Source organism: Limulus polyphemus, unplaced genomic scaffold (assembly GCF_000517525.1).
Source record: "Limulus polyphemus unplaced genomic scaffold, Limulus_polyphemus-2.1.2 Scaffold2356, whole genome shotgun sequence".
Taxonomy (NCBI): domain Eukaryota; kingdom Metazoa; phylum Arthropoda; class Merostomata; order Xiphosura; family Limulidae; genus Limulus; species Limulus polyphemus.
The window spans coordinates 112,913-140,164 of record NW_013667966.1 but is presented as its reverse complement, the minus strand read 5'-3'; the positions used below and the strand labels follow the sequence as shown (position 1 = coordinate 140,164).

The window sequence follows — 27,252 nt, the reverse complement described above, 5'->3', positions numbered from 1 at the left end:
TGGCTAGTTTGTTCAAATGTGGATAATTCTTGAACTGGTTTCAGGGACAAAAGGTAAACTGCAGTGTAATGTACTGTTGTTGGGTTTGTTAGTATCAGTTTTGTAGTGGGGAATGTTGGAGAGTTTTTCAACAATAGCTGGTGGAAATTTATTGGTGTGAATGAAGGAATGCTTTATGTGGTTGATTTTTTTCATTTATGTAGTCTGTTGAACAGAGTCTTGTGGCTGTGTTTATGAGGTTTTTGAGTGTATTGATTTTTTGTCTGGTGTAATGAGCGGAATTCCAGGGGATGTAGAGGCCGGTGTGTGTGTGTTCTTACGGTGAATTTTGGTTTTAAACTGTGTATCCGATCTAATAATGTTGAGGTTAAGAAAAGATAACTGTTTATTGTTTTCATGTTCTATGGTAAATTTGATGTTGGGATGAATGGAATTTATGTGTTAAAAGAAAGTTAGTGTGTGTTCTGTAGAAGTGAAACCAGCAAAAGTGTCATTGACATATCTGTACCAGTATAGTGGGGGATGAAGTGCAGAATGTATGGCTTGTGTTTTGATCTGGGTCATAAATGTATTGGCAAGAACGGGTGAAACAGGATTGCCCATAGTTAAACCGTCTATTTGAAGGAAATGTTCTTGGTTGAAAGTGAAATTGGTTTTAGTCATTGTAAATTCTAAGAGAGAAACAAAAAGTGTGCTGGGGATGTGCGTTAACTTGTTGGGGTCATTAATGTAGAGGTTGAGTGCAATATTATAAGCTTCATTGGTTCGGACTTCGGTGAAGAGTGACACAACATCAAAACTAGCCATTAAGGCTTTTGAATTTAGTTGGTCTGGTGTGTATTTGAAATTGATGGCATCTTTAAAAAATGAATTTGCAGATGTTTACATATGGTGTGAGAGCCCAGACTATGTATTTGTCAAGATTGTAGTTGAAGGAATCATAAGTGGACAGTATAGGTTGTAGGAGCAGTCCTGTTTGTGTGGTTTGGGAATGCCATAGAGTTGTGGTGTGCATGAATCAGTTTTACGTAGATAAAAATAAAGATTGTCTGTAACTAAATTAACTTTTTTCATTTGTAATAAAGTTCTGTTTAGTTGTGAAGAGTGACACAACATCAAAACTAGCCATTAAGGCTTTCAAATTTAGTTGGTCTGGTGTGTATTTGAAATTGATGGCATCTTTAAAAAAATGAACCTGCAGATGTTTACATATGGTGTGAGAGCCCAGACTATGTATTTGCCAAGATTGTAGTTGAAGGAATCATAAGTGGACAGTATAAAAATAAAGATTGTCAGTAACTAAATTAACTTTTTTCATTTGTAATAAAGTTCTGTTTAGTTGTTTTTCTTGTGTGTTTGTTGGGTTGTTTGGGATGGCTTTGAATTTCTTTTTATCGGAAAGGATGTCGTTCATTTTGTCGATGTATTCTGAATTGTTCAAGATTACAGTGGTGTTACCTTTATCAGCTTTTAGAATTTTAATGTTAGTGTCTTTTTTCAGATTATAAATGGATTTGATCTCGTTACTTGTGAGGCTACTTTTCAGTTTACAGAATTGGTTGACTATATTAATAGTTTTGTTTGAGAATTCTTTAAAAAGTTATTTAAAATACAGTTTTTGGGAACTTCAGGAAACCACATTTTGTTGTAGTTGCATGTAATAAAAGTGTTGGTTGATGTCATGGATTTCTTCTTTCTGTAGTTGGAGGATGTTTGAGGTAGAGGTGGTCTTTTGTTCTTTTTTGCAATTTGTCTCACTTGGTGGGAACATGAGTAAAGCAGAAAAAGATTGCTGTCAATCTCTAATGTTCCTTGGGAATCCTCCTGAGTGTACACAATTTCATTCAGTCAGGAGTAGAATGGTGATTGACCCTCCACATTGCATTTACACCTTCTTGATGTCATCCAGATGTACATTCTTGGGGTTTATTGTTCCTGGTTGTGTTGAATTTGCACACGTTTGTGTAGGTTCTCAGAAAGGAGACTTCTCTTCCCTTCTGGTTCCTACACCTGAGGTGAATGGTTGAAAACCTCCTCCTGCCAGGGGCTAGTCAAGTTCCTCCTGGTGCCACTTGTCTGAACTGTAGTTGACCTCCCGATTATGGTCCAACACATGTTCTCAGAAACATATTTCTTCTGTGGGTAGAATGACTTACATAGTTGTCTTTTAATTACTTTAATGCTCTCAGAATGGAGAGCAGTATACCTTTTTCTTAACTATGCCTGTACCATTACTTTTCTGAAAAATGGCAACACTCTTTAAATATTATTTTCTATTGTATAATCAATATCTCCTACTGTATGAACCTCCAAATTTTTCTCTTATAAATAGCTGCTAATATTTGAAAATTTGTTACAGTTGTCGTGAGTATAAAATTATTTTTGTCTTTTGATATATAAAATTATTTTAATAATGCTGTATTTTAATGTACACCTTTACTTATAACCTGCTAGGCCTGTCAGATTGCTAAATGAAAACTGTTCATCAATTATATACTAAAAACAAAATTATAAAATTTCTTTTGTAGGAAGGTGATGATGAAAAGGAAACTGTAAAGGATCAAGATTCTCATTCTACTTGATCATTTTAACAGTTTTGGAATTACATACACATGACTCCAAGGATATTTGGGCATTTCTGACCACTTTTAAGATACTTGACTGCTGGCTGTAGCATGAACTTCTTTGTCTTAATATCTCCTAGTATGAAATGAAATTGAAAAACATGTCAGAAGAATTATGATCTGAAGTTGCAAAACACTTAACTTCTTTTTAAATAAGTTTTTTTATAAATTAAGACCAGATTTTGTACTCATTTCACAGTTCCATATCAAATACACCCTCTTGGATAATGTGTAGGATTTGAACAGTCGCGTCATTGAGAAGTTAAAATTGATTCATTGATGTCAGGTAAATGGACTGAACTAAAGGGAAGTCCTTTAACCTATGACTACTGGCTACTAATATTTTTAGTAGGTAATGTCGCTCTAGTCATATTTTGTTCCAAAAATAAAATGTGGATGAAATTGTTTAAAATTTGACAAGACATTTAGTTTTTTTTTTTTTTTTTTACTTTTTTCTAATAAAAAGTCCGTTATTTAATGTAGTTATTTGCACTTACACTTTGCATAGTTCACCTGCAAGGTGATCTTTATATAGAAGTATAAAAATACTATTATTTATCTTACAGTTTTCACATTCCATTTGTATAACCTTTAGAATATCATAAATGAATAACAAAAAATTTTAAGGTAAATATATATATATATATTCCATTTTCTCTACTATTAACTATATCTATTATCATCAATGGGCAGTGCAATGAAATGATTAAAATTAACAAGTGGAAATATATACATACCTTTCAACTCTTCTTAAAAATCCACTGGAACAGTCGTTTTTTTTAGGTGTAATTTCAATTCTTTATCTTTTCACTTATAGTTTATTTTTAATTTTCCTTTAAAATTCTTTGTCTATTATCATTTATGGCTGTTAACTGATGCCCGCAGGGCTTTACAAAGGTATTCCGTCTGACTCCCCACAGAGACGTGTTGCCAAAACAAGATGATGCTTATACACACCATCTTGTTGATAACTTTCCAAAATCCAGGTGACAAGTTAAACTTATAAAAATCATTAAACCCTTCAAGTATGATTTTTAAAACAAACATAATAAATAATTAACTAAAATATAAAAGTAAGACTTAAATACAATTTAACTGTCTCTATAGCATATTTAGATAAAAAATCACGTGCTGTAGTCAATCAAGAAGCCAACAATATGAATGGCAGTTACATGTACACTGTGAGGAAAACTGTCTGCCAATTTCAAGTTAACCATTGGTAGGGTATGGTGTAAACTGAGCTCATTCTAACGATTATATACGCTCGTGTCAACTGACTACAAGTAATGTTGTAGATCTCAAGGCAAAGTATAGAAGGTGGGTGTGGTAACTATAAAGGGTTTTAAAATTTATATATCTTTTTTTTTTCCCAGACAGCCCAGCTTGCAAACTTTTGATTTCATGTGACAGTTATGTCAAACATATGTACTTAGTGTGTAGAAACTCTTGTATGTGCCAGCTTATGCATATAAGAGAGAAACAGTGATAAAGTCAAGATTTTTCAAAGTTTGTGGATCACATAACAGAAAACTGCAGTTTAAGTATTTTTTGAAAGGTTTCCTTTAAAGAAAGTAATTAACACTTAAATAACATAAAAATTGTAATTATAACATACAGTATAATGTTAATTGAATTTTTGTATATTGATAGTAAAGTGTTTTAATTAAATTTTGAATGTAATACAGTACCATATGCCGTAAGGAATTTAAAGATGACACTGGAGGCCATAGAGTTAATAAAACTGACATATGCATTTAATCAAGAGATGAATCTCACATTGGTGAGTATATGGTTAAAGTCTTCAGTGATTCTATAAATATTATGGAACCAGAAAAGGTTGTGGTTTGGCTCTGAGTTATTTATGTAATATTAGGACTGTCTGAAAAATATTTACAGAAATATTCTAACATATTCCTGTGAACATTTGCTGATAAACATTTCCATCCTGCTGAGAATTTTGCATTCATTCTGTCCAATTAGCAGTTTGCTTATTGTTCCTAAAGCACAGTAATTAACACATGGAGGAAGATGAGCAGGCTGAAACTGTGGACATGACCAGAAGATAAATGAACTTATCCTTAACATGGATCCATGGTTGCTTTTATAATTTGGCTGAATACAAAACTGTTCAAAAATTATGGAGAAAAAAAATTTATAAAAGTTAGCTACTATTACTGAACATTATATGTGGTGGAAAAGTGCTTGGGCATTGGCAAATATTTAAAGTTGTTATGCAGGTGTTAAGCTTTCTTTCTACCACAGCTGCTTGCAAACACAACTGAAAGACATTCAGAAATATAAAAACAAAAATATGATACTGTCTCACGACTAGTGAGGCTTAAACCAGGAAGAAGAAATTAGTAATGAGGATGAAGGATTTAAACATGTATGAAGTTGATGGATACAGTGACTTGAAGTAACTACAGAGAGAGAACATGATTAGATACTTGGAGATAGTGACTGTTAATTGTTGAAACTATTTATATTTTTGTTAAAATTGTTCAGAAACCATAAATAGTGTAGTTAGAAAACCAAATAGTATTCATTGTTTAATAGAAGATGGGAAATTAATGTTACACAAAACATTTTGATGAATCAACTTTCACTACCCATAAAGGAAATATGTCAACATCAAAGAGCATTCAAAATTATGTGATTATATCTATGTTGTGTATTTTTGTGTAAAGCAAAGTTCATCAATAAAGAAGCTGAAGCTAACAATAATAAATAGGTGTCTAAAGTTTTTTTGTAACTAACAATTTTTTTGTGTGCTCGCCTATTAAATATGGTATAAGGGATTCAGATTTGAAAATAAATATAATTGTGGAGAATTTTTTGGAAAACTATGATTACAATATCTAGCTTTAGAGGCTTGCATAGTGTTATGTTTATTGACATTATAAGAAGATAGCATGTATTTCTTTTTAATAGAACTGCGTGATTAGCCAAATGTGCTAATTGAGTGATCATCAGGCCCATTAATTGGTTACATTCAACTAAGTGATTATTTTCAGATTAGATTTAAGTAGTTTTAATAACTGGAAACACTAACTTTGGTTAGTCTGTTATTATAATGAGTTGTGACACTAATTTATATTGATTAAGTTGAATAACCTTGAATTAATGAAAAATAACAATGAGAAATTATAATGACAGTACTTGAATTAAATGAATAGTTGTAACAATTGGAGACAATAATAGTTGGAAACATCAGTTTTAATGAATTGATTGTTTTCATGACTAACTGTAATTTTGATTAAATGAGTTAATAGCTAGCTTTATTTTGTAACATATTGAATTATAAGAAATATAAAATGCTCATGTTTTCTTAGTCTATATATGTTCAATTCTCATTACTTGTGCTTTATATAGAACAAAATGTTTGTGAGCTGATATCTGGGAGAACATACTTTTTCATGAAGTCAGCATCAGACCAGTAACTACAATAACTTGATTTTGTTTCAAAATTACTTTTCCACATCAATAAATATGCAGCAGGAAGGTGTACCGAAGTTTCTGAAGTTCCACCAAGGTAGTGTACGAGGTGTGGCATTTAGTCCCAGGGTATGTAGCTAAAGTACAGTTACCCTTACATTGCTTATAAATGTATGAAAGTAAATCAGAGCAAAGCAGGTTTTTTTCTTTATTGCTAAGCTTTATCAATGAATGAAGCTTTTAAAAAGCCTCAAATCCCTTAGCTTTTTAGATAATTGTTAAAATTTTACTACTGGTAGATAACATGTTGAATAAGTACAGTGGTGGCATTAGGATATTATTACAATATAAGACAATAATACAAAGTAAATGATAATTAACCCAATAGCTTTTGGTTCTTTTGAGTTAATAAACATTAATTATTCATTAATTTATTTAATCACATTTCAATAGAAATAATAATTAAAGTTATTACCTTAAATATATTTTTCTATAGTTTTATAGTTAAACAAGAATGTTCATTGTACCTTAAACTTAGTCGTAGTCATGATATTTTCATTTTTATTAAATATTTTTTATGCTAAGTAAGTAAACTGTTTATGCATTATCTTCTTTTTAACTTGAAATTTTATATTTTAATCCCTGTATTCTGTTAGGATAAATATTGATTTTTATTTGTAAGTAAAAACTTTTATTCTTTATAAATAATAATATTCTATTATTAGCAAGTATGTCACAAGAAAATTGTTTATAATTTGAAATTTTAATTCTTTTATATTAGTAGGGCTAAATTTTAATGCTGTATCACCAACAAAAGTAATAATTTTACAATTTAAATCAAATAAATCATTTATGTATATTATTAAAATAAGGTTCCAAGTACAGAACTCTGGAACTATATTTTATTATACTTGCATCACTAAAGTTATTTATATTTATAATCTGTGTTCTTTTGTATAAATACCCTTCTCTAAATCCATAGTTGAAAGCATGTCCCTTAAAGTTTTGAATTGTGTTGTTAGTCAATATCGTAGAAACAGTTTATTTTGAAAATGTGAGAAGTTTTTTTATTTAATTTTGCATTAATGATATTGAGTTTTAGATTAAGTACTTAAAATCCTGGTTTGTGGATGCAACTGTAAATTTGTGGATCATTGTGTTTACCTGCATTTGTTCACTGATTGTCTCTGAATGCTGTAGTTAAACTTTTTTAACAAATTCACAATATGAATTTTAACAGCAGATCACCTTGAAACAAATTAATTAAATATCTATCTCTCAGCAGATTAAGATTAGTAAGAACACTGTTTAGAAGATATAAACGTAGATGTATGTGTCCTGACAACTAGGACTGATGCTGATGTGTTGGTGGTAATTAAATAATTTACAGATCATGAAAGTAGTAGAATTTTATGAACACATTTTTTTAGTATTTGAAATCATGTAAAATCAGTATTTTTATCTGGAAGACATTGAGGAAAAGTCCTTAACAGTCTAACCCCAACTGTTCTTACATTGACAATTTTTATTGCCAACAAGTCATACCATTGAATTTATCTCAGTTTTGTGAAAAATTATCTCTACAAAATAAAAGTAGTGATAATAAGTATAAAATGTGCAGTCAACTCAATCCCTTGTATTAGAGCATATATGCAATATGATTGTCTAGTGGGCTGTTTATAGCCATCTTTTGTCATTCCATATGTTATTTCAATAAGGAATACTGCATTGTGTTTGCTTTTAATACATAATTCTTTCAAAAAATAAAACTAGTGGATGAAATTCTTTGAAATTTCACAAGAACTTTTCTAAAAGTAGGTAGTTAAAAACAAAATATTTAATTTTGATTTTTTCTACTATTTCTACTAAAAATTTCTTATTTAACGTAGTTATTTACAAATGGACTCTGAAGAGTTTACCTGCAAAATAATTTTCATATTAAATGTAAAAATGCTCTTTTTTTGTCTTACAGTTTTCACATTTCATTTAGATAATCTCTAGAACCTCCTAAATTAATATCAAAAGTTATTTTAAGATAAATGTTTAGATTTCATTTTCCATTTTCTCTAGCTATTATCATCAATGTATTGTGCAATGAAATGTTTAAAAATAGAAATATGTACATACCTTTTAACTCTTTGTTGAATAATGTTAAAATCTTTGGGTCATATCCATAATTTTACATCTTTACCTTTTGACTTAAGAGTTTATTTTTAATGTTTTATTTTCCTTTTCTATTATTTACCATTGATTATTTATGTTGACACATATCATTGGGTGCCTGCTGACGATATAACAGTATTATCGGCAGAGATACTTTAGCCTCAGACAAAACATTTTTGCATTCTTTTAGTAAAGCAGGCCTTGTGGAGCGAGGTAAAGTTTTGGTTACATTATAAAAATTATTAAACCTGTCAAATATAGATATACACTTGGTAAAAGTGTTCACCAACAATGTATTTGGCAAAGTGAATTGTTGTCAACACACAATCCATGACAGTTTCAAGTTAGTAATGAGAAAATTGTAGCATAAAACCAGCTCTTTTTGTTTGTTATAAGCATGCCATTCAAATCTAATCTGTTCCTAAACAACAGCCCTTTCCAATTTTGAAAGTAGGCAAGGCTTCTAACTGAGGGGAGAAGTTCACAACTCCGTTCCTTGTAGTCTGTTTACGGAAAATGAAGCAAGCTAGTGGTAACCAAGCTCTATACATGTACTTTGATTAACTAAACAAAATGTTTACATTAGGCCAAGTACACCTGAAATAGAAGAAATAAAAGCTAAGATATTTTTAACTGCAAACCTCATGTTTTAATTATTGTTTTAGAGGTTTCTTTTGAAATAAAGGAATAAAAACTTAGAAAATGTAAAACTTTGAATTATAACATACTTGATGATGTTCATATCATTAAAATACATTTATAATAAAGTGGATTAATTAAATTTTGAATTTAACTTAGTAACACTTCGTGTCATACATAGAAAGGAGTTTAGAGAGTGCCTTGTCCAGAAAGGGTTGGCAAAAATGTTTTGATTTCACTGCATTAGGTTCATCCAGCACAATAAAGTGCTCAGGCTTGCTAAATAGCCATGGGGATTTTTTTCTGCTGAATGTGACTGTTCCTTGTCAATATTTACTAAGTGCTACCAAAGTGAGTGCTTTTTACAGTTATTTCTGTAAGAAGTATCAAAGAGAAGATATTCAGTTTAATTCAAATCAATTTATTCAACATGGTACAGTAAAATTATGCATGTATATAATACCAACATGAAAACAATAAATAGATATAAATATAAACTGAACAACAATAAATACATGCTCAACATATTTCTTTCTCTCTGCATTCTTTCCATTCCTTTACACATCTTCAAAACATTTCTTTCAATCAGTTGACAGGGAAATTCCTCAAATTCCCACATGAAAATAAGCATTTTTGTTTTTAAGTTTTTTTCTCAGATTGACCATTTAGCATGGACTGATGTTGATATCAGTATGAAATTTTAGGAATTGCAAAAAATATTTATAATTTTCGTGTAATGTGGAGTTGTGGTAGTAGTAGTAGTAAACTGAGAAAACATTTAATAATAATATAATTGTCTGTGGGAAAACTATAGGTTATGCAATGTTGTTAATGTGTTTGCAACAATGTGAGTGTGGTCTCAATGAAAATATGAATGTGAATCTCTGCTTTATTAACTTGTTTGGCATGGTGATATGTCATCATTTATGTTCACCACCCAATCAGGTATAAGTTGACTGTTGTCCTAATATTTCAACAGATATTTAGTTTTGGTTTTGTTTACACATTGGAGGAGTTTTTAGCTCCTGCCAAAGTACAGTATGTGGAGGAAGATTCAATGTTTTATCACCTTTTATTAAACTGAAGTTGTGTAAAGTTGAAGTATACTTAGGGAACTATTAATGATGAAGCTTTTGTTGGTGCTTTGTTCAGTAATGTGGGAAATTTAGAATTTCTTTTAGCAGTTTGTTTCATAGTATTTTTTGAGTTTGTGTATTTTGATGACTCTGGTGTTGGTCAAAGTATGCCAGGGAAGTGAAAATTCAATCTAGTGTAACTGGATATCAACACTTATGCTAATTGGCTGCTGGAACAACTGCAGAATATATACTGTGCAAGATGCAAAGTGTGCATGAAGTTAAAAAGTTAATATTCATTCTTTTTGACTTGTATTTCATTGTATGTGTAACTGCTGGAATGTTTTGTACAGCTGTTACTGCATTTTAAATAAAATATAATTTAACATTAGTTACATAATTTTGGTTGAGCACACATTCTGTTAAAATAGATAAATTAAGTCCACGAAAATAATAATTGTTTTTTCATTAGCCTGTGCGAACATTAATTAAAGTCCTTTGTATTGCCAGTACAACATTTTACTCAACAAATAAAAAAAAAAACAACCTGCAAACAACGTTGAATTAACTAAAATGGCACAAATATCATCCCACAATACATAGGGTCAATTTCTTTGCTTGGTACTGGTTTAGAGTATGAGATTTACTTAATAGTCTTCAATCTAAAATCACACCCACAGACTGACCTCATTGTTTTAATATAATACTCAGAAAATTATTGTATTTATTTCATTAAAATGTTTATTAACAAACAAGTATTAAATCATTATTAAGATTTAACATAAAATAAATTTTCATAAAATTTTACTTGGATGAGTTGGACAAATGTTCCCTGTGGTAGTTGTTTATATATTCTATTAAAGCTGAAACATATTTAGTTACTTTTGCATGAAAACCTCTGAGACTTTTAAAGATCATGAGAAATTAAGCTCGTAAATAATCATTATTAAGACCAGAATTAAATAAATTATGCACCTCCATCTATAAATGTATGTAATTTCATACAGTAACTAGCTAAGTTAGTTGGTAAAAGAGATAAGATTATCTAAAGAAGTTCTATATATCACACAAATGAATTTTATTTTGTTATGTATTAGGTTCAACCCATAAACCTTGACACTAATTTTTCTGATAAGTCTAATGCTAACTTCATATCATCTTTGATAAAAATTCAAGATCTAGGACACAAACTTTCCAAAGTATCACAAACAGAGCCAAATAACCTTTTTCGCTTGTGGCTCTCTTTTGAGTTTGATTTATCTCTGTGGCCTCACCCTTCGTAGATGCTGTTACTTAGGAAAAAAAGTTATTTTATTTCCACACTGTTTATTTATAATATTATATTATTTTTACAATATTGTATTGTTTTTAAATATTTTCTTTATAACATACTGTTTACTTATACTTTATTTATGCTCTTGAGAATCAGTCAAACATTCACAGATACCAAACATTTTGATTGTTAATTGAGTACTAGTCACGTCTGGTAACTTGACTTCTGAGCTGTGGGGGATACAGGGAGAAGGAAACCTTTGATTCACTTTTAAGTATTTTATTTGGGCACTGAAGTTTTGGAGTCCCATTAGAATTTACTGTGGCCCCTTAATTTTTCGTCATTCACATGTGGCCCATGTTGAGAACCACTGCTCTAAACTACTGTTCAGAGTTTATATTTTTATGTGAATTACTAGTATTGTAAGATGCGTAATAAAACAAAAATGTCATTAATATGCAGAGGACATTAAAAGGACATGGGCTCATTGGAAAGGGGAGGCACTTTTCAAGCATCACAAGGCAATACTTTTTTTTGGGAGGGGAAAGTAGTTAGGAGAGATTATAGGGACTGTGGGTTGCCTCTGGTACACATGGAGTAGAAAGCCATGAGAAGCAAAAATACCCACTTTTATTCAGTCAGGCTTATAAATACTTATCAAATCTACAACTAAACAATGAATTACTGTGTATGAACACTTAAGAGCATATCACAATTATTTTTCTATTGTAAAAACCTACAAGTCCCTGGGTTCCATTAATTTTATAGCTGAAATCTTTTTTTTTCCTTAATAACTTGCAGCAAGCAAGCTGTTGAATCAGACATGTCTTTTAGAAGTTATGGAAAATTTTTGTGACTGAGAAAAAGGGCACTTTTGGGGTATAAGAACAGGAAGGCAGGTGCTTGAGCCTACCCAGCCATCCTCCCATACACATCACTGATAAATGTTTCTTTCATTATGTTATTTATTGAGAACTAAACTGTAGTTTTTCAATGAATTGTTTTTACATTTATTCTTGTATGGGGTAACTTCATTGTGTGAACTCCATTCATCAACTGACTTATTTTAACAGGACAGATACTTGTTTTGTTCAGGAGCTTATGATGGCAAAGTTAATCTTTATTCAGCACAGCGTATGGAACTACTGATGTGCTATCAAGTAAGTAATGAGCATATTGCTTATGTATTTCCTTAACAGCTCAGAACTTCTAAAAGTCCTGTATAATTAATTTATTATCTCGTGCCAACAGGTTTCATTTGATAGTTGAAAGATTTAGATTAAGCATGAAAACACAAAATACAAAAAGAAAATGAGAAAACTTTGTGATGTATCATATAACACCTTATCTGTACACAATGTTATCATTTTTGAGCTTAGTGATAATAGAAATTAAATTATATTTCATTTTTCATGAAAAGTAGTGTCTGCTCTGTCTTTACATTTGTTCAGAACATAGTGGTAAGTTGATCTTATTGACTTTGAAGGCTGCTCTGTGATTTTATGTGATGTTGCAATGTTTGCACTCGACTGGCAATAATGAAGGTCTGTATCAGTGACCAAAAGTCAGTATCAAAGTTGGTATTGAAGTATATTTCATTGAAATACATTGAAAGAATTTAACTTTTTTGACACTAACTTCAGTGGAATGAACATAAAATGACAGACATTTACATTTTGTCCAGAAGAATAGCTGTTTAGTATCAAAAAGATTTTAGCATATACAATTAAGATGATTATAAAAAGTAATTTTAGCATGTTTGACCAATCTGACTGTTAAGAAAAATTCATGTAGGTTATGATTTATTAAAGACTAAAAAATGGAATCTACTACTGAAAAAGCAAAAGAACACTGGAATTTTGTCATCATTTACCACAATGCCAAGTAGACAGTTTTGAGTGTTCAAACTAGTTTTTAACAAAATAATCTTCACATAGTACTTAAAATAAAATATCTAAGCAATACAAGCTGAGTAGTGGCTGAAATATGGGGTTCAAATGTTGTGAAACCTATGTGAAAATAATGAGGCAAAACAATTTTGTTGATTTAGATTATTTAAGAAGTGTTTGCATGTATATGATTTTTTAAAATTTTTCACCTGAGGATACTTCTGGAGTCATAAAGACTACTATGACCACTTAATTATTGCACTTGTCTTAGTCATCTTGGTTCATTGTTTGTTGTATTTATTAATGTATTTCATTTTATTTTCTCCATGATTATTTTAATCTTGACTAAGGATTTTCTGCTGCTGAGTTGAATTTTTATTCAAAAAGGAAAGTTTGGCATAGCATTGATTAGCACATCCAAGAAAATAAATCACAGTTGTAACACTGACAGTGACCCCCAGAATTGTGTCAAAATATTCAAATAGAATCCAATGTGTTGATCAACAGTTTGTATGACATTACATGAGAACAAGACTGATTATAATGTTTAACAAATCTTTCTTTACCAGTCCTACGTGGGTTTCCAGTAAAAAGAACATAATGGCATCTTGACTGCACTGCATGGCACTGATGACAAGGTCTTTTACTCAGAGAGCATGAGGTCAGCTGGGCATGTAACACACAAAACCTTAGTCAAAACTATTTATATCAGCCATATACAAAATATGTATGATATATAACAATGTTATTCACATATGCAAAAACATTTTTTTTTTACACAACAGCACCCTCTGGATGAAATCTAAAAGCCCACCATTTTGTTTTTGTTGATGCCACAGACCTGAATTTGGTTGCAGAAAATTCAATTTTGTATACATTTCATTGAAATACTACTTGAATGCCAACTTTCATATTCAACTTTTGCACTGATCTACTTGTTCTCCTTTGTCCGTTTGTTAGCAATTTGGAAGAAAACACTCCATATGTAAAATTTTGCCATGTTTCTAAATTATGTACTTCATTGTTTTATTTAAAAAAACATTTTATTTATGTAAATTAATACATTTATTACAGATGATATTTATTCATTCTGTCAATTCTTTTTTTTTTGCCTTCATTATATTCCTCTATTCTGAAATCCATTGAACAAAGAAATTCTCACATAAGAGTTTGGGAAACTATTAATATTCCAGATATCACTCTCTTCTTGGACATACCAAAAACAAGCTACTGTTATGTTTTTCCCCTGTAACCAGTGGAATTTTAATCAGTCTTAACCATCCATGATGACCACTGTAATAACATTGGCATGAATATTATGATCTCTATTTGGAATCCTTTCAAATTTGCTTTTTTTCATTTGTTTCTTTTTTTCACACAGTCTTATGTATAAACGTTTTAAATCTGTAAATGTAAGTTATTATTTTTATTTATCAAATTATGTTTGTCACAGTGTGTGTTTTATCAACAAGTACTGAAACTATTGGAAATGGCAAAATTTGCATGCAGCAGTACAGATACCCGTTATTGTTTAAATACATGTATATGAGAACTGTTTTATACTGAAGAAAAACTTGGGGAAGTCTTTTGTGGTGTTAATATATGTAGAAGTGTAATAATTATTATTTATTGTTAGATAACAACTATGGGTCTAGCACGGAATGTGAATGCTGTTCGATTCACAAATGATGGAACTCGTGTAAGTGAGGCATTCTTTCTTACTTTTTTTTTACATATATCTAGTGTTGGTGACTGATAGTATTTATTTCAAATAACTGTGGACATATTTTAGATTTTTAGATTAAAAAGTTCAAGGATAGAAATGGGTGTTAAATGATTAAATTGTGTATAAGAATGTAATGTTTTACGTATTTATCATCACAGAAAATATTTCAGGAAACATATTTTTCCTTTCATCCTGATAATTAGAATTGCAATGTATGTTAGATTCATTTGAAAAGCATAGACATAAGAGTTTGTTGCAAGCTCCAAACCATAGTTAGTGACATGAAGCTTCAGAACCTCTTATCAGCATGTATGTCAAGGTAAAATATGTAAGATTTATGAAACCAAGATATCAAGGTGTTTTCAGGCTCACTACTAACATCTATTTTTTTTGTTAGTAATTGTTTTAATTTGATGAATACATTAGAGGGGTTTGGGCTTTGGAATTAAAAAAAAATTCTTGTCTAAAAGTTCAAAATGCTAGAAAAATTTACTTGCTCCCTCCAAATCCCATAAAACACACACAAAATTAGATTATAACTTTTAGGATGCTGCGTTTATTTACAGCAAAAATAATCAATACAGTGTCATTGACTTCTCGGTTATGTTGGGAATGGCATATACTGTATTTTATCATTTTGAACATTTAGTCACTAGTTTAACAGCACAGCATGTAGGATATCACACACATGACCTGATAGAGGAATCATGGTTTAGATTAATGTGGCTATAAACTGAAATAGTGTTTAATATATATATTTGAAAGTTTTTTAAGATCTTTATTATGTTATATATTCTCCCTATAGCTGATAGTCAACTTACTGGGTTAATCCTGTAGATAAAAGTAGTGTAATAATATTGTTGCATTAATTTAAACATGATTACTGCTGTGTGTGTTACTGATAGTTTTTGAATTTAAGAGATATGTATATTTGTGTGTATTTAGTTTTGGTTTGAGGTTTAAGATGTTCACTGATATGTGCTAGACTTCCACAATTCAGAATTTTTAGGACCTTGCCTGTTTCCCTATAAATGTACCTGGAATGTTTTCCTATTAATAAGACAATGTGGAAAAAAATTGTCTAATGAGCAAAGTATAACAGTAAAACTTGTCAGGTGTCAGGCAATGTGCACCCAAATTCTCTTGACAGAATTTCATAAACAATTACTACTCATAATCCAGGAATTATCAGGCAAAATATACAATAATGTAATTTAATACTTCCTCCTTCCGCCGAATAAAACTTGTGTAAACATTTAACCCATTTTTGCAGTAGTTGTGAAGTCTATTTATGAAGTAATAGCTACAGCAAGCTACAAATAATTTTCCAAGGCTCTTAGACTACTTACTAATTTCTGCTAACACAATGAGTCAAAGCTTGAGTTTTTTATTGCATTTTTTTCTACTTTTTGACCTATCAGGTAAGACTTTTCTTGTTTTTTTTTGTAGTTACATCATAATCAAAAATGAGGACCAGTGTTGTGTTGGAATATTACTACAGTCTTTTTATTTTCCTTATTTGGTTATATGATACTGATTAATGTTCAATTTTGTGTTTTGTTGAATCTCTTCTATTGAAATTACATCTTTAATTAAGCATATTGATTACAAATTACAGTAATGTGATTCTGCTAGAGCAGATATATTGGGATGTTTTTACACCGTCGTTATATTATTATTGCAGAATCTTTTTTTAAACAGAATATTTTAATATCCTTTAAGTTGTTCTCCCTGTAAGTGTTTTATTTGTTGCATTAAGTATAATCTTCAAATGATTTTCTGTCTCACTGACAACTTGTGGACTAACATTCTATAAGAAAATTGTAAAATTGTACTTTGGCAACAAAATTTCAGATTCTTGCAGCTACAACAGCCAGAAGGTTAGCTGTGATAGATGTTGAAAGAGGTGAACAAATCATGTCATATGATAACTGTAAGTTATTATTTCAGCTTCGTCTTAACATGTGTTTGTAAAAAATATTTTAGTTGTTTTTTTGGGTCATTATTTGTAGTGTAACAGTCTCATAATTATTTTTTTAAAACTTCAATATCTTTATAGATATTCTGTAGGCTTAAACTGTTAACACAGTATTTTGAATCATTTTTATATTATTCATGGAATCTCTGAAACGGTGCTTAACATATTATTGATGATTGAGTGATGATTTGACTTAAATAATTGTACTGCTTATGGAAAAAATTGGGATAGATTGGACTAAGGCACAAAACTTAATATGAATGCTCCTTGGAGTGTATAAAGCAATATTAGAAGGGGGTGTCACATCCTAATAAAAAACCTAACTTATACTTTCAGGTGGACCAATAGTATCATAACTAAATTTAAAAACATGTCAAAATATAAGAAATAGATGCATTTAACTTATGTATTTGTTGAGTAACAACTTTATTTTCTCCAAAATCATTATAAACATTTTGTAAAATGCTGAAATTATTCTCTTTTGAATATCATATTGTGTTTTAATGCTTCAAGGATTTTCTAAGACCCATAGATACTATCTTAAATTTCTAGTAAATAACAAAAAATAAAATTAAATGGACAAAATCATCTGCTGACTATAACATTTGACCAAGAAAGCTAAAATGGTGATCACTGGTAATTGCATGGAATACCTCAAGCATGACCTGATAGAGAAATCTTGGCTTAAGTTAGTGTCGCTACAAATTAAAATGGTGTTTAATATGTATATGTAAAAATTTAAAGCCAGCAATTTTATTGTCTATTTTAGTAGTCAAAAGTGTAAACTGTCTGATAACTCAAACACTATTATGCTAAACAGAAATAAACAATTTAATTCACAAAATTACCATAAAATTCCTGACTTTAGATGTTATACATTAACAAAAATATACCTATGTATTTAAATACAACATAATTAAACACTCAGTTTCATCTTGAATATTGAAAGCTATCTTCCACTAATAGGAAATAGTTTATGGTATTATTTGTGTCTGTTCAAGTTCATACATTCCATCATACAGACAGAGAGCTGTGCAGGAGAGTCTTCCTTTTTACATCTTCACTTTCTAGAGCCACACTTTTTAAGTTATTTGCAAGCCTTGGCTACCTTGGACAAGAAAGTCTAGACAGGCTTCCAGGTATTGTCAGTTTTGGTCCATCCATATCCCTGTTTAGGCTATTAGTACAAATGCTTGCCTCATAGATGGCTCTGTTGGAATGCTGAAAAAGTGTGTACTGCAAGAAACAATGATATTTACAAGAAAAATCAGCAGATTGAAATTTATAATAAAAATGACAACAACAGACAAATGGTTAAACAAAAGATGTTCTATCAAACCTGTTCTTACATGGGTAGGGAAGAATCTTCTCCATTATTTGTGTCTTTCTTGGAGGAAAGCTCCTGACTCAGGTCATTTATGTTTCCCAGGGGTTTGGTCTATTCATATAGAACACAGGTGAATCTCTCCAGCAGCTCTGTGGCAGAATTTTGCTCTGGAGGCCCGAAGGAGAAAGGCTTCTGTGGCCTCTTGATATGATTTTCCAGCCTCTCAGGCTGACTTCTTTTCTTTCTTAAAAAATAGAGAAGTTGTATCACATCTTGAGAAGATATGTTAAACAGGAAGGGTTTTGGGTTTGCCAAGTTTTGACAGGTGGTATTGATGCTGTAGTACTGGAAGTGTTTGTCTGTACCAGAATAAATATTAAGTAAGTTGAAGAATAAGCTCACAAGACAGACAATAAGGTCTGTGTCTGCGGTTGGTCCTTACACCCTTCTCTTGGACATTTTGGGCATGAAAGCATATCCTTTAGGCAATCTCTTCATGGTCACAAAACAGTATAGGAAGACTGAACGTCTAGAGACAACAAATTGACCTAAAGAGCAAAACAATAATTTTTAGTGATGTTGACAAGACTCAATAGTCTGTTTGAAATATTATAAATGCTATTTAGAGCAAACATTAATTCCATATTTATTTATAGAGGCTATAGCTGCTTGCATTAGATGCAGAAGTTTATCTAGCTATATTATTAATGATGGAGGCTTGTGCTAAGCTTTTGTGTTAAAAAAGCTCAGTAAGTCTGACTTTTTTGGTTGGTAGGCAGAGATTCTTATGCTCTGACAGAAAGGGTGGTCAGGATTGACCTTCGTTGGAGAAGAAATACTCTAAGCCTCATGGCTTCACTTCTGATATTGCTCTGCATACCACAATGAGTGATCTTGCCAAGTTTAGTGCTTTGGTCTGGTCTGTAATTATTTTGATAAAAAATTTACAATAGCAACTTGACAAAAAATCCTTAAGTAACACAATAGAAACATCTCTTTTGTTTAATGTATATTTTGTGTACTTTTGAGGAACGTGTAGTTGTCAAAGATATAAGAATAATAATCAGATTAGTTTAGTTAGTATGAAATATTAATTCAATTGGAGCAGCTTGTCTATTGGAGAACTAATGTATTTCTTGGTTCTTTCCTGTAGGTGCTTTCAATGGGAGGGATAGGGCAGGTCTGGCTGCTGATCCTGTGTGTCCAAATATGGCTGTATGCAGTTGTGTAAATGGAAAGGTAAAGTAGCCATGCATACTAAAATTATTGTTATGAGCAGTTATAATTTATGATAAATAAGCTAATAGATATTGAACTGAGGAACAAAATTACGTTCTTACTCATGAAACAAGGATTGAATTTTACAAAATTATTAAGTCTTATTTAAGTATTCACACTAACACAGATCCTTCTGTGGCATTTTCTTAGTAATTTTGTTGTTATCCTAAGTAGCTCTAAACTCATAACAATATACATCTGTTTGATTTGTATCTAACTACTACTTATGCCATTAAAAGGTGTAAATCACTTGAAGAATGCGGAGCTCACATTACGCTATCGAATTACATTATCCACGAGCTACTCCAAGTTGCTCGCGTGCGTGCCTTGTGAAATATTTTGACTATATTATTATTATTTATTTTACCTAATCTAACCTAAAGAGTTTCCTATTCTTACATTTTACTTACTTTTATGATAATAAGTAAAGAATTAACATGAATAACACGAAATAAAGTAATTACCTGTGTCTTTTTTTTTTTTTAATATATATAATAATAACATGCAAAAAGCAGACAATTTCTTCTAACTATCACAATTTTTCTGACTTTCTAACTATGCGACAAGAGCCATTACAAATTCATTCAAGCTAGTCATTATCTTTCCAGTGGGAATGAAGCTTGTACTAAAAGTGAAATTGACTATTATTCGTTCAGAAAACAACATAATATAATACGTCATTTGATAGATGAAAACCTTGGCTTTCTATTGGTTATGGATAATATAGAATCAAACGTAAAAGAGAGTTATTAACAAATCCTGAAAGAGAGCATGTGACAGGTAGGTGTGGCAAGAAGGGTCTGATTTTCTATTTGATGGCTCTGTAACCAAAGAAATTTGAAAGCTATAAAAATTATGGTTTGTCTGAGCAATAACAATTTTATAGTGAATAGTTTACATTGAATTTCATACTTATTGGGGGGTTGGTGAATAAAATAGAGAAGATGAGATGCCTACAGAAAATTTGTCACCTTTCTCACACTACGGGAAATTCAGGATTTTTTTAAACATTGCCTTATAAAATTAAGAACTTAAAACTTGTATACTATTAAAATATGTGTTATTATCTAAGATTTTTTGCTATACTAATTGGTATAACAAAAAGTAGTTTAATAAAACTTTGAATGTAAGTCACTAAAACCTTGTGACATGCACAGTAAGTGATTCCTGGGCAGATAGTGTTAATAAAAAAGAAAAGTAGATCATGACCTTGGTGGACTTTTCAGTTTTCTTGTATATGAATGTGTAAAGTTAAATTACTATAGTAATGTTTGTATCAAGAAGCTTAAAGTTGACTGTTTAGTGGAATTTGAATTAGTTTATTTAGTAACATTTCTTGGTTGTTTAACCCTATGTGCATGACTGGGTCAAAGTGTGCATGTTACAACCTTTTACAGAGTTACATTCAGTATTTAATTGAACAACTTTATTGTCAATGTATGTCAATAATCTTGGCATCAAAATGTGGTGTATATTTAAATTTTAATATCTAAGTTTTAATTTCTTACTTTCGAAAGGAAGTATTTAAAAAAATTCTTAATCTTCACTTCTCTATGTCACTTCATGTGTCTGCTCTCTGAATTCTCCCTTATAGATTTTGTACCTTCCCTAATATGGCTTTCTTTGTCCAACCAACTAGAACACAAACCAAAGGTAATGACAGGCTAGAATATATAATTTGAACCTCCTACCTTCTTGATTTGCTGAGATATCAATACATTTGTTAAACCCACCTGTGAAGCCCCTCCCATCTATTCATAGCTCTCAAAGCAGCTATCTAAACCAAATACTGTTACTTGATAGACATGTTTATAACCAATAGAAAAGCATTTTCATCTCTTTAAAATGCTTATTATGGTTATTTAATTTTGGTGGGCATACATACAGTGGGCTTTATATTCTTTGTTTGTGATAATTGTTGTTCAACTCGAAGCAGCTAATGCAATTTTTATAACCTACTTATGACTTAGTTACAAAGCTAGTTAAATTATACTAGTTTTTAGAGACACTTTTCTAGTGCCTGATTATATTTTGTGTGTTCTAAAATGCATATTTGAAAGGTACATGTTAGTTTTATATGAACAAATAATTTAGTTAACAAAAGTGAGGCTTGGTTTAGTTATACCTCCAGTGCAAATGTCACACAGGGAATGCTCTTTACTTGTGACAGTTGGCTACTCACCTGTTGCTTTGATTTATTGCTTTTGACTGAGGATGGTGGTCCAAGAATAGGCAATAAAACCATAAAATTAAAACGAGTGAGAAAAGGTTGACAGTTGAAACTGTGAAAGTAAGAAAACTGGAATTTTGCAAAATGATGTATTTAAAAAAGAGTGGAAAAAGATATTCTTCATTTTCTTTCTTATTTTTCAACTTTTCGTTTCAGTACATAAAGCCTTAGGGTGAAAAAAATAACTGATATGTGGTTTTGCCAAAACGTTAATATTCACTTAAGAGATTCTAGATGAAAAGAAGTATTTCACTCAGATTGACTCAGCAAAGATGTCAGAAATTCACAGACAAATTAGTAGAAATATTTTATTAAAAATTTTGAATTTCTGTCTTCAAGAGACTTTTTAGTAAATAGTACCATATATAGCTTTACAGATATGGGTGTTTGTCCAATGGATTGTCCGCGGACATAGAGTTAAACTAGTTTTACGTCATGAATAAGATGTTTTCTCAGTAACATGTTTTGGTCATACATGGGTTCAAAGAATTTTAGTAAGGTTATTGTCATCTAAGAAGTAAGTTTTTAATTTACCTGACTATCACTTTCTTTGATATGTGCATATTTCCTCTTGAATAATAACTCAAAAATAGCTAGGAGAAATGCATTTAATGTTTATCTTCTTTTTTTCAGGGCCTGACCCTGTTTGATCTGAGGATGCCTTTACCTCTAGACTTTATTTATGATGTGAGTTTGGCAAGTAAAACTATTTTTCTGTTTATTCTTAAGATCTACTGATATCTTTTTTAACAAATATTTGTACTTGAGTGCTTTTATTAGTACTTTATGTAAGGTGTTAGTAGGATGAAAAAATATCGAAGTACGTAAGTGATGAAAAGGTTTTATGGACACAATTGCTGAACAAAGAGACGATAGAACAGGAAGAAAGAAGAACATTTTTATAGCTGTTTTATGTTGCAGAAAGCATGGGGATATATAGCTTATCAAGTGTAGTTACTAAGCAACATCTAAAATTATGCTTTGTTGTTTGATATGTCTTGATCTTCTGTGGAGAGTATAACCTTTTCACTTTCATTGGAGATCATTAACTTTCATTGTAAATAAACAATGAAATTAGATAATTTTCTCTATTGTTAGTACAGGTGATGAAGTATGTAAATATATATATATATATATATATATGTGTGTGTGTGTGCATGCGTGTAGTATAAAGCTATATATATATATTGTTTTATACCATTATTTACTAATGTGACATTTCTTTTTGTTCGATAACTAGAATTTTCTGTCAAGATCACTGTTGTTAATTGCTTCCATTTTTCGTATTCCTTAACTCATAATAAAAATTACAAATAATTAAAACTTTCAAATCTTGGAACAATCTAGATTTTTGTTTTTATAAACATTGTCTAACTATTGTTGGTTTATAGAGAAGTTTAACACATAAAATATTATATAAATGTGTATTTTATAGTAGATGTTTTTTGTATAAGTTTATCTCATCGCTTTTTTTGTACTTTAGTAATGTTGTAGTATTTGGACATTAGTCATTGTCATTAGCCTTATGTGGTCACCTAAATCTAGTTACTAATTAATTGTCAGTTTTTCTATAGTCAGTAGTTACAAATTAATTTTTAACTATTCATTTTAGCTTTATTAGTGTATCGAAAAGGGCTGTATTTGGTAACAGAAGCCAAAATTTTAACCTGAGCCTTTTTGCTAGAAAAGCAAGTGTGCTTTATACTTCTGGTCCTTTCAGCCATGGGGGCATTATGATGTGATGGACAGTCCCACTATTCATTGATAAAAGAGTAGCCCAAGAGTTGGCAGTGGGTGGTGATGACTAGCTGCCTTCCCTCTAGTCTTACACAGCTAAATTAGGGATGGCTAGTGCAGATAGCCCTTGTGTAGCTTTGCACGAAATTCAAAACAAACAAACTTCTCTGGTTCTCACCCATTATTATTGATTTCTATTCAAGGGGGGATTAGGGCTGAGCATGGATCAATGGTTAGCATGAAGACTATGAAGCTGAGGCTCCTTGGTTTACCTGCCATTGCTGCCAAAAGAAAAAAAAAATGCACTACACTCTTTTGGACTGTGGATGTGTTATAAGAGTCAGGATCAAATCCCACTATTAAACCTGACAAGAGTATTCCCAAGAACTGGCAGAAGGTGATGTTAACTAGTCACCTTCCTTCTAGTCTATCACTTCAAAATTGGAGATGGCTAGAGCAGATAGCCCTCATGTAGTTTTGTGTGAAATCCAACTTAAGTCAAGGGTGATATCCAGATTTTGCTAACTTCTGTGCTGGATGTAGACAGTTTTTTTATCTTTCTGCTTATCTTGTGTATATTTTCATATAATTTAAGTCAAAGAATACAAAAATAAGGAAATACGAACTAGCACATCAAAAGAAAAAGAAAAGACAAATAATTTTTCTATATTTACTTGATCAAAACCCAGCTAACTTAGAAAAATCTTGAAAACATCAAAACAGTTTTCAAATCAAGTCCCATTTAAGTAAAACTTCAAACGTGTTGATAATTCAGCTGCCTTTCTAACAAAAACGAAACAAATTTGAATTGTGTCTCCTGCCATCACATACTTATCCATCTCAAGAATCTCGTAAAGATGCAAGCAGATTAGTAGCTAAAATGTAGGGTAAATGAACAAAAAACAGAAGTTAGTAACTAATTACTCTTAGGTAATCATAAAGGTTACTAAGTATGCAGTTGATAGAATTGTGTGTATGTGTGTATATATCTGATGTGTACAATATATGGTTGTTGTTATTCTCTCAAAAGGCTTAATACACACAACTTTAAATTTTTTTTTGTTCTTTTTCACATTGACTACAATTTTCTTTCAATATAATCTATGATGTTTTAAGGATTATTACTATACTATATTCTATTGGCTCCATTTTTCAGCTTCACACAACTATTATAAGGGATATCACATTCCTGCATAGTAGCTGGCCTTTTGTTCGAAGCCACCAGAGGGCTATTTTATCCATATCTACAGGTGGTGTGTGTAAGGTATGGAATTCTAAAGGTTGAACTAAGGAACTCATTTTGAAGAAAATATATGTATATTCTGAAATATATGTATATACGTTTGTTAACTAAATGTTACCTTTGTGGCTCATTGAAAAGCATCCTAATATCGATTGTGTCTTTAGAACAAGTTTTATTTGATATTTATCTTGAGGTAAAAATATTAACTCTTGTTTATACCTTACTGTAAATGAATTTTGTGAAAATATAAATATTTATCTGGATGTTATTCTTAGGAGGTATTTACATTAAATTTTCTAAACATGCTGTATGTCTGCATTGCATTTGTATAAGATTAGTATGATAACTTGCTTTATATTTAAAAGGAGATTTTTACTTCTGAAGCAGAAAAGTACAATAAGACCATATTTATATACTATAGAACTAATGGGAGAAAAAAAATTAGAAAGAAAAAAAACAACCTATTCCAATATTAATAACAATATCGAGTTATAAACAGCAGTAATTTACTAACTATCTCGTGACTCTTAGTGATGCTTCTGGTTACGAGAGTACACCTCATGTAATTATATATATTTACATTTACAATTAAAATTTCAAAGACTGTTTCCAAGACTTTTTAAATACTCTAAATTACTATCTCAAATTTGGTTATAAAATAGGGCATTTTCTACATATAAATAATATGGTGAAATAAGTATCAATGTTTGTGAGATCCATAATTTTTTAAATTCTAGAAATATATTTGATGAATAAACCAGTTTTTCTTTAACTCAAAAAATTTTGAATCCTGATTTTAAGTACAATTTTACGTGTGCATATATATATATATATTATTTTTTTTTCTCTTTTCTAAATTTTCTGTGTTTACAGGTGACTACATTAGATGGTAGATATCTTCATTGTTTTGAAGTAGGCCATAACTCCAATTCTGTAGCTCCAACACCAGAGACCTATCATTCAGGGGCTAATGAAGGATTCTACAGTGAGTTATATTTTTAATGTGCTACAATAGAAGTACAAAAGACATAATGCAGTAGAAACTTCTGTGAATGCTTAATGTATTGCTAGACATGGATATATTTGATGATGATCTTTTCTTCTGTATGTTAAATGTTCTGATCTATATACTACAGTTCTTAAATGGTTGCTGCATTTAATTTTAAATTATTTTGATATTTACTGTTCTTATCTTGTAGGTGTTGTAATGGTAGGTGGGGATTTCATCTCTGGGTATGTACCTGGAGTTGGTGTACAGGAACGTCTTCGAGAACATGGAGAGGGCCCCATCTGGAAATTAAGGTTGGTGTTAGAGCTAAAGTTTTATTATACTAATTTCATTAAGTAAGGTTTACTATTGTTTTTTGTTTTTCCATAATGTTTTTCTATTTTGTTTATCATATCAGAATCAAATGTATGATTAACTGCTGATTAGAAAATATTAAAAATATACAAAAAAACTCGTAGCTAATCACGATGATTACATTTTAGTATAAAAATAATTCATTCTTTTTATTGATGTTTTTTATTCTACTAAAGTGTCATCATCTTAATTAGCTATGAGAAACTTAGCATTTAAGTGTCATTAAAGTTTTTTGTGCGTGTGTGTGGAAATGTGAGTACCAAAGTATAGAAATAAAAAGGAATAGAATACTGAAGCATTTTATATATTAATATTTACTAAGTCTGAGGTAGTTCCTTCACAACAATACATGGAGTTTGGTACAAATAAATATTTTACTCGTTTATTTATTAGTTAGATCAAGAGTAGATAATTTATGGTATTTCTACAAAGGTTAGTTAAATTTCATAAGTATAGGTTTTCAGACTTACTACTGTAGATACAGATAGGCCTAAAATTGCAACATTATTCCTAGCTGTGCAGATACATACTTCCATATTTTGTATTTTTAGGTTTTCTGAATGATAGTTATATTAACAAACAGACCTACTAAATGCTAGTAAATTTTTAAATATTTAATGTATAACATCGATCTTATTATTTTCTATAATATAATTATCTTTTAGTGTGTAATATACATAATACTTCCTGCAATATTTAATGTATAACTCAGCAAGTGAATTATAAAAGGCAAACATTTTGGTTTGTTAAATTTCCCTTGTCTATTTAAAATTAAAAAGGGCAGATGCTATTTCAATCTATTAAATTGGGCATTATTAATAAAAGAACCTTGAGAAGATTATTTGTAGGAGGAGAGCCTGTGCCGAGGCTGGTTCCAATTTCTTCAAGCACATAAGAGTAGTAGAAGTAATAGTATTAAAATCATCTTATTTAAATTGGGTACTTAGTACTGAAATTTCCTCTGGTGAGTCAGTGGTAAGTTTACAGACTTACAATGCTAAGATCCTGGGTTAGATATCCTGTGGTGGACAAACTCCAGATAGCTCATTGTGTTGCTTTGAACTAACTGAACTGGTATTTCAAAAACAAAATATATATATATATATATATGCAGATTTTGTTAAACAAGACCGATGTCTGTAGATTTACTTTCTTCTTAGAATTCTTCTCAAGAAGTCGATAAGCCGTCTTAACGTTGTTAGAACAACGTGTAAAAGTTGTAGATAGTGATGAGTTGGCCGACGCGTTTCGAATGCGTTCTGCATCCATTA

General features: G+C 30.6%; 1 protein-coding gene across 8 annotated transcripts in view; it reads left to right on the top strand.

Moving 5' to 3' along the window:
* The window catches only part of LOC106466715, a 44,562-nt gene that overhangs the window by 9,700 nt on the left and 7,610 nt on the right, over nt 1-27,252 (top strand). For 5 of the 8 annotated variants that reach the window (XM_013927014.2, XM_022394796.1, XM_022394798.1 and 2 more), the window contains 9 exons: nt 5,997-6,188; nt 12,284-12,370; nt 14,736-14,798; nt 16,680-16,758; nt 19,284-19,369; nt 22,272-22,325; nt 24,532-24,639; nt 25,492-25,603; nt 25,818-25,920. In XM_013927014.2, the coding sequence (XP_013782468.1) occupies nt 6,114-6,188; nt 12,284-12,370; nt 14,736-14,798; nt 16,680-16,758; nt 19,284-19,369; nt 22,272-22,325; nt 24,532-24,639; nt 25,492-25,603; nt 25,818-25,920 (767 nt within the window). In that variant the 5' untranslated portion in view covers nt 5,997-6,113. Of the gene's footprint in view, nt 1-3,997; nt 4,166-4,309; nt 4,405-5,996; nt 6,189-12,283; nt 12,371-14,735; nt 14,799-16,679; nt 16,759-19,283; nt 19,370-22,271; nt 22,326-24,531; nt 24,640-25,491; nt 25,604-25,817; nt 25,921-27,252 lie in introns of all 8 variants that reach the window. The other 3 variants (XM_022394794.1, XM_022394800.1, XM_022394795.1) reach the window with 2 other exon arrangements.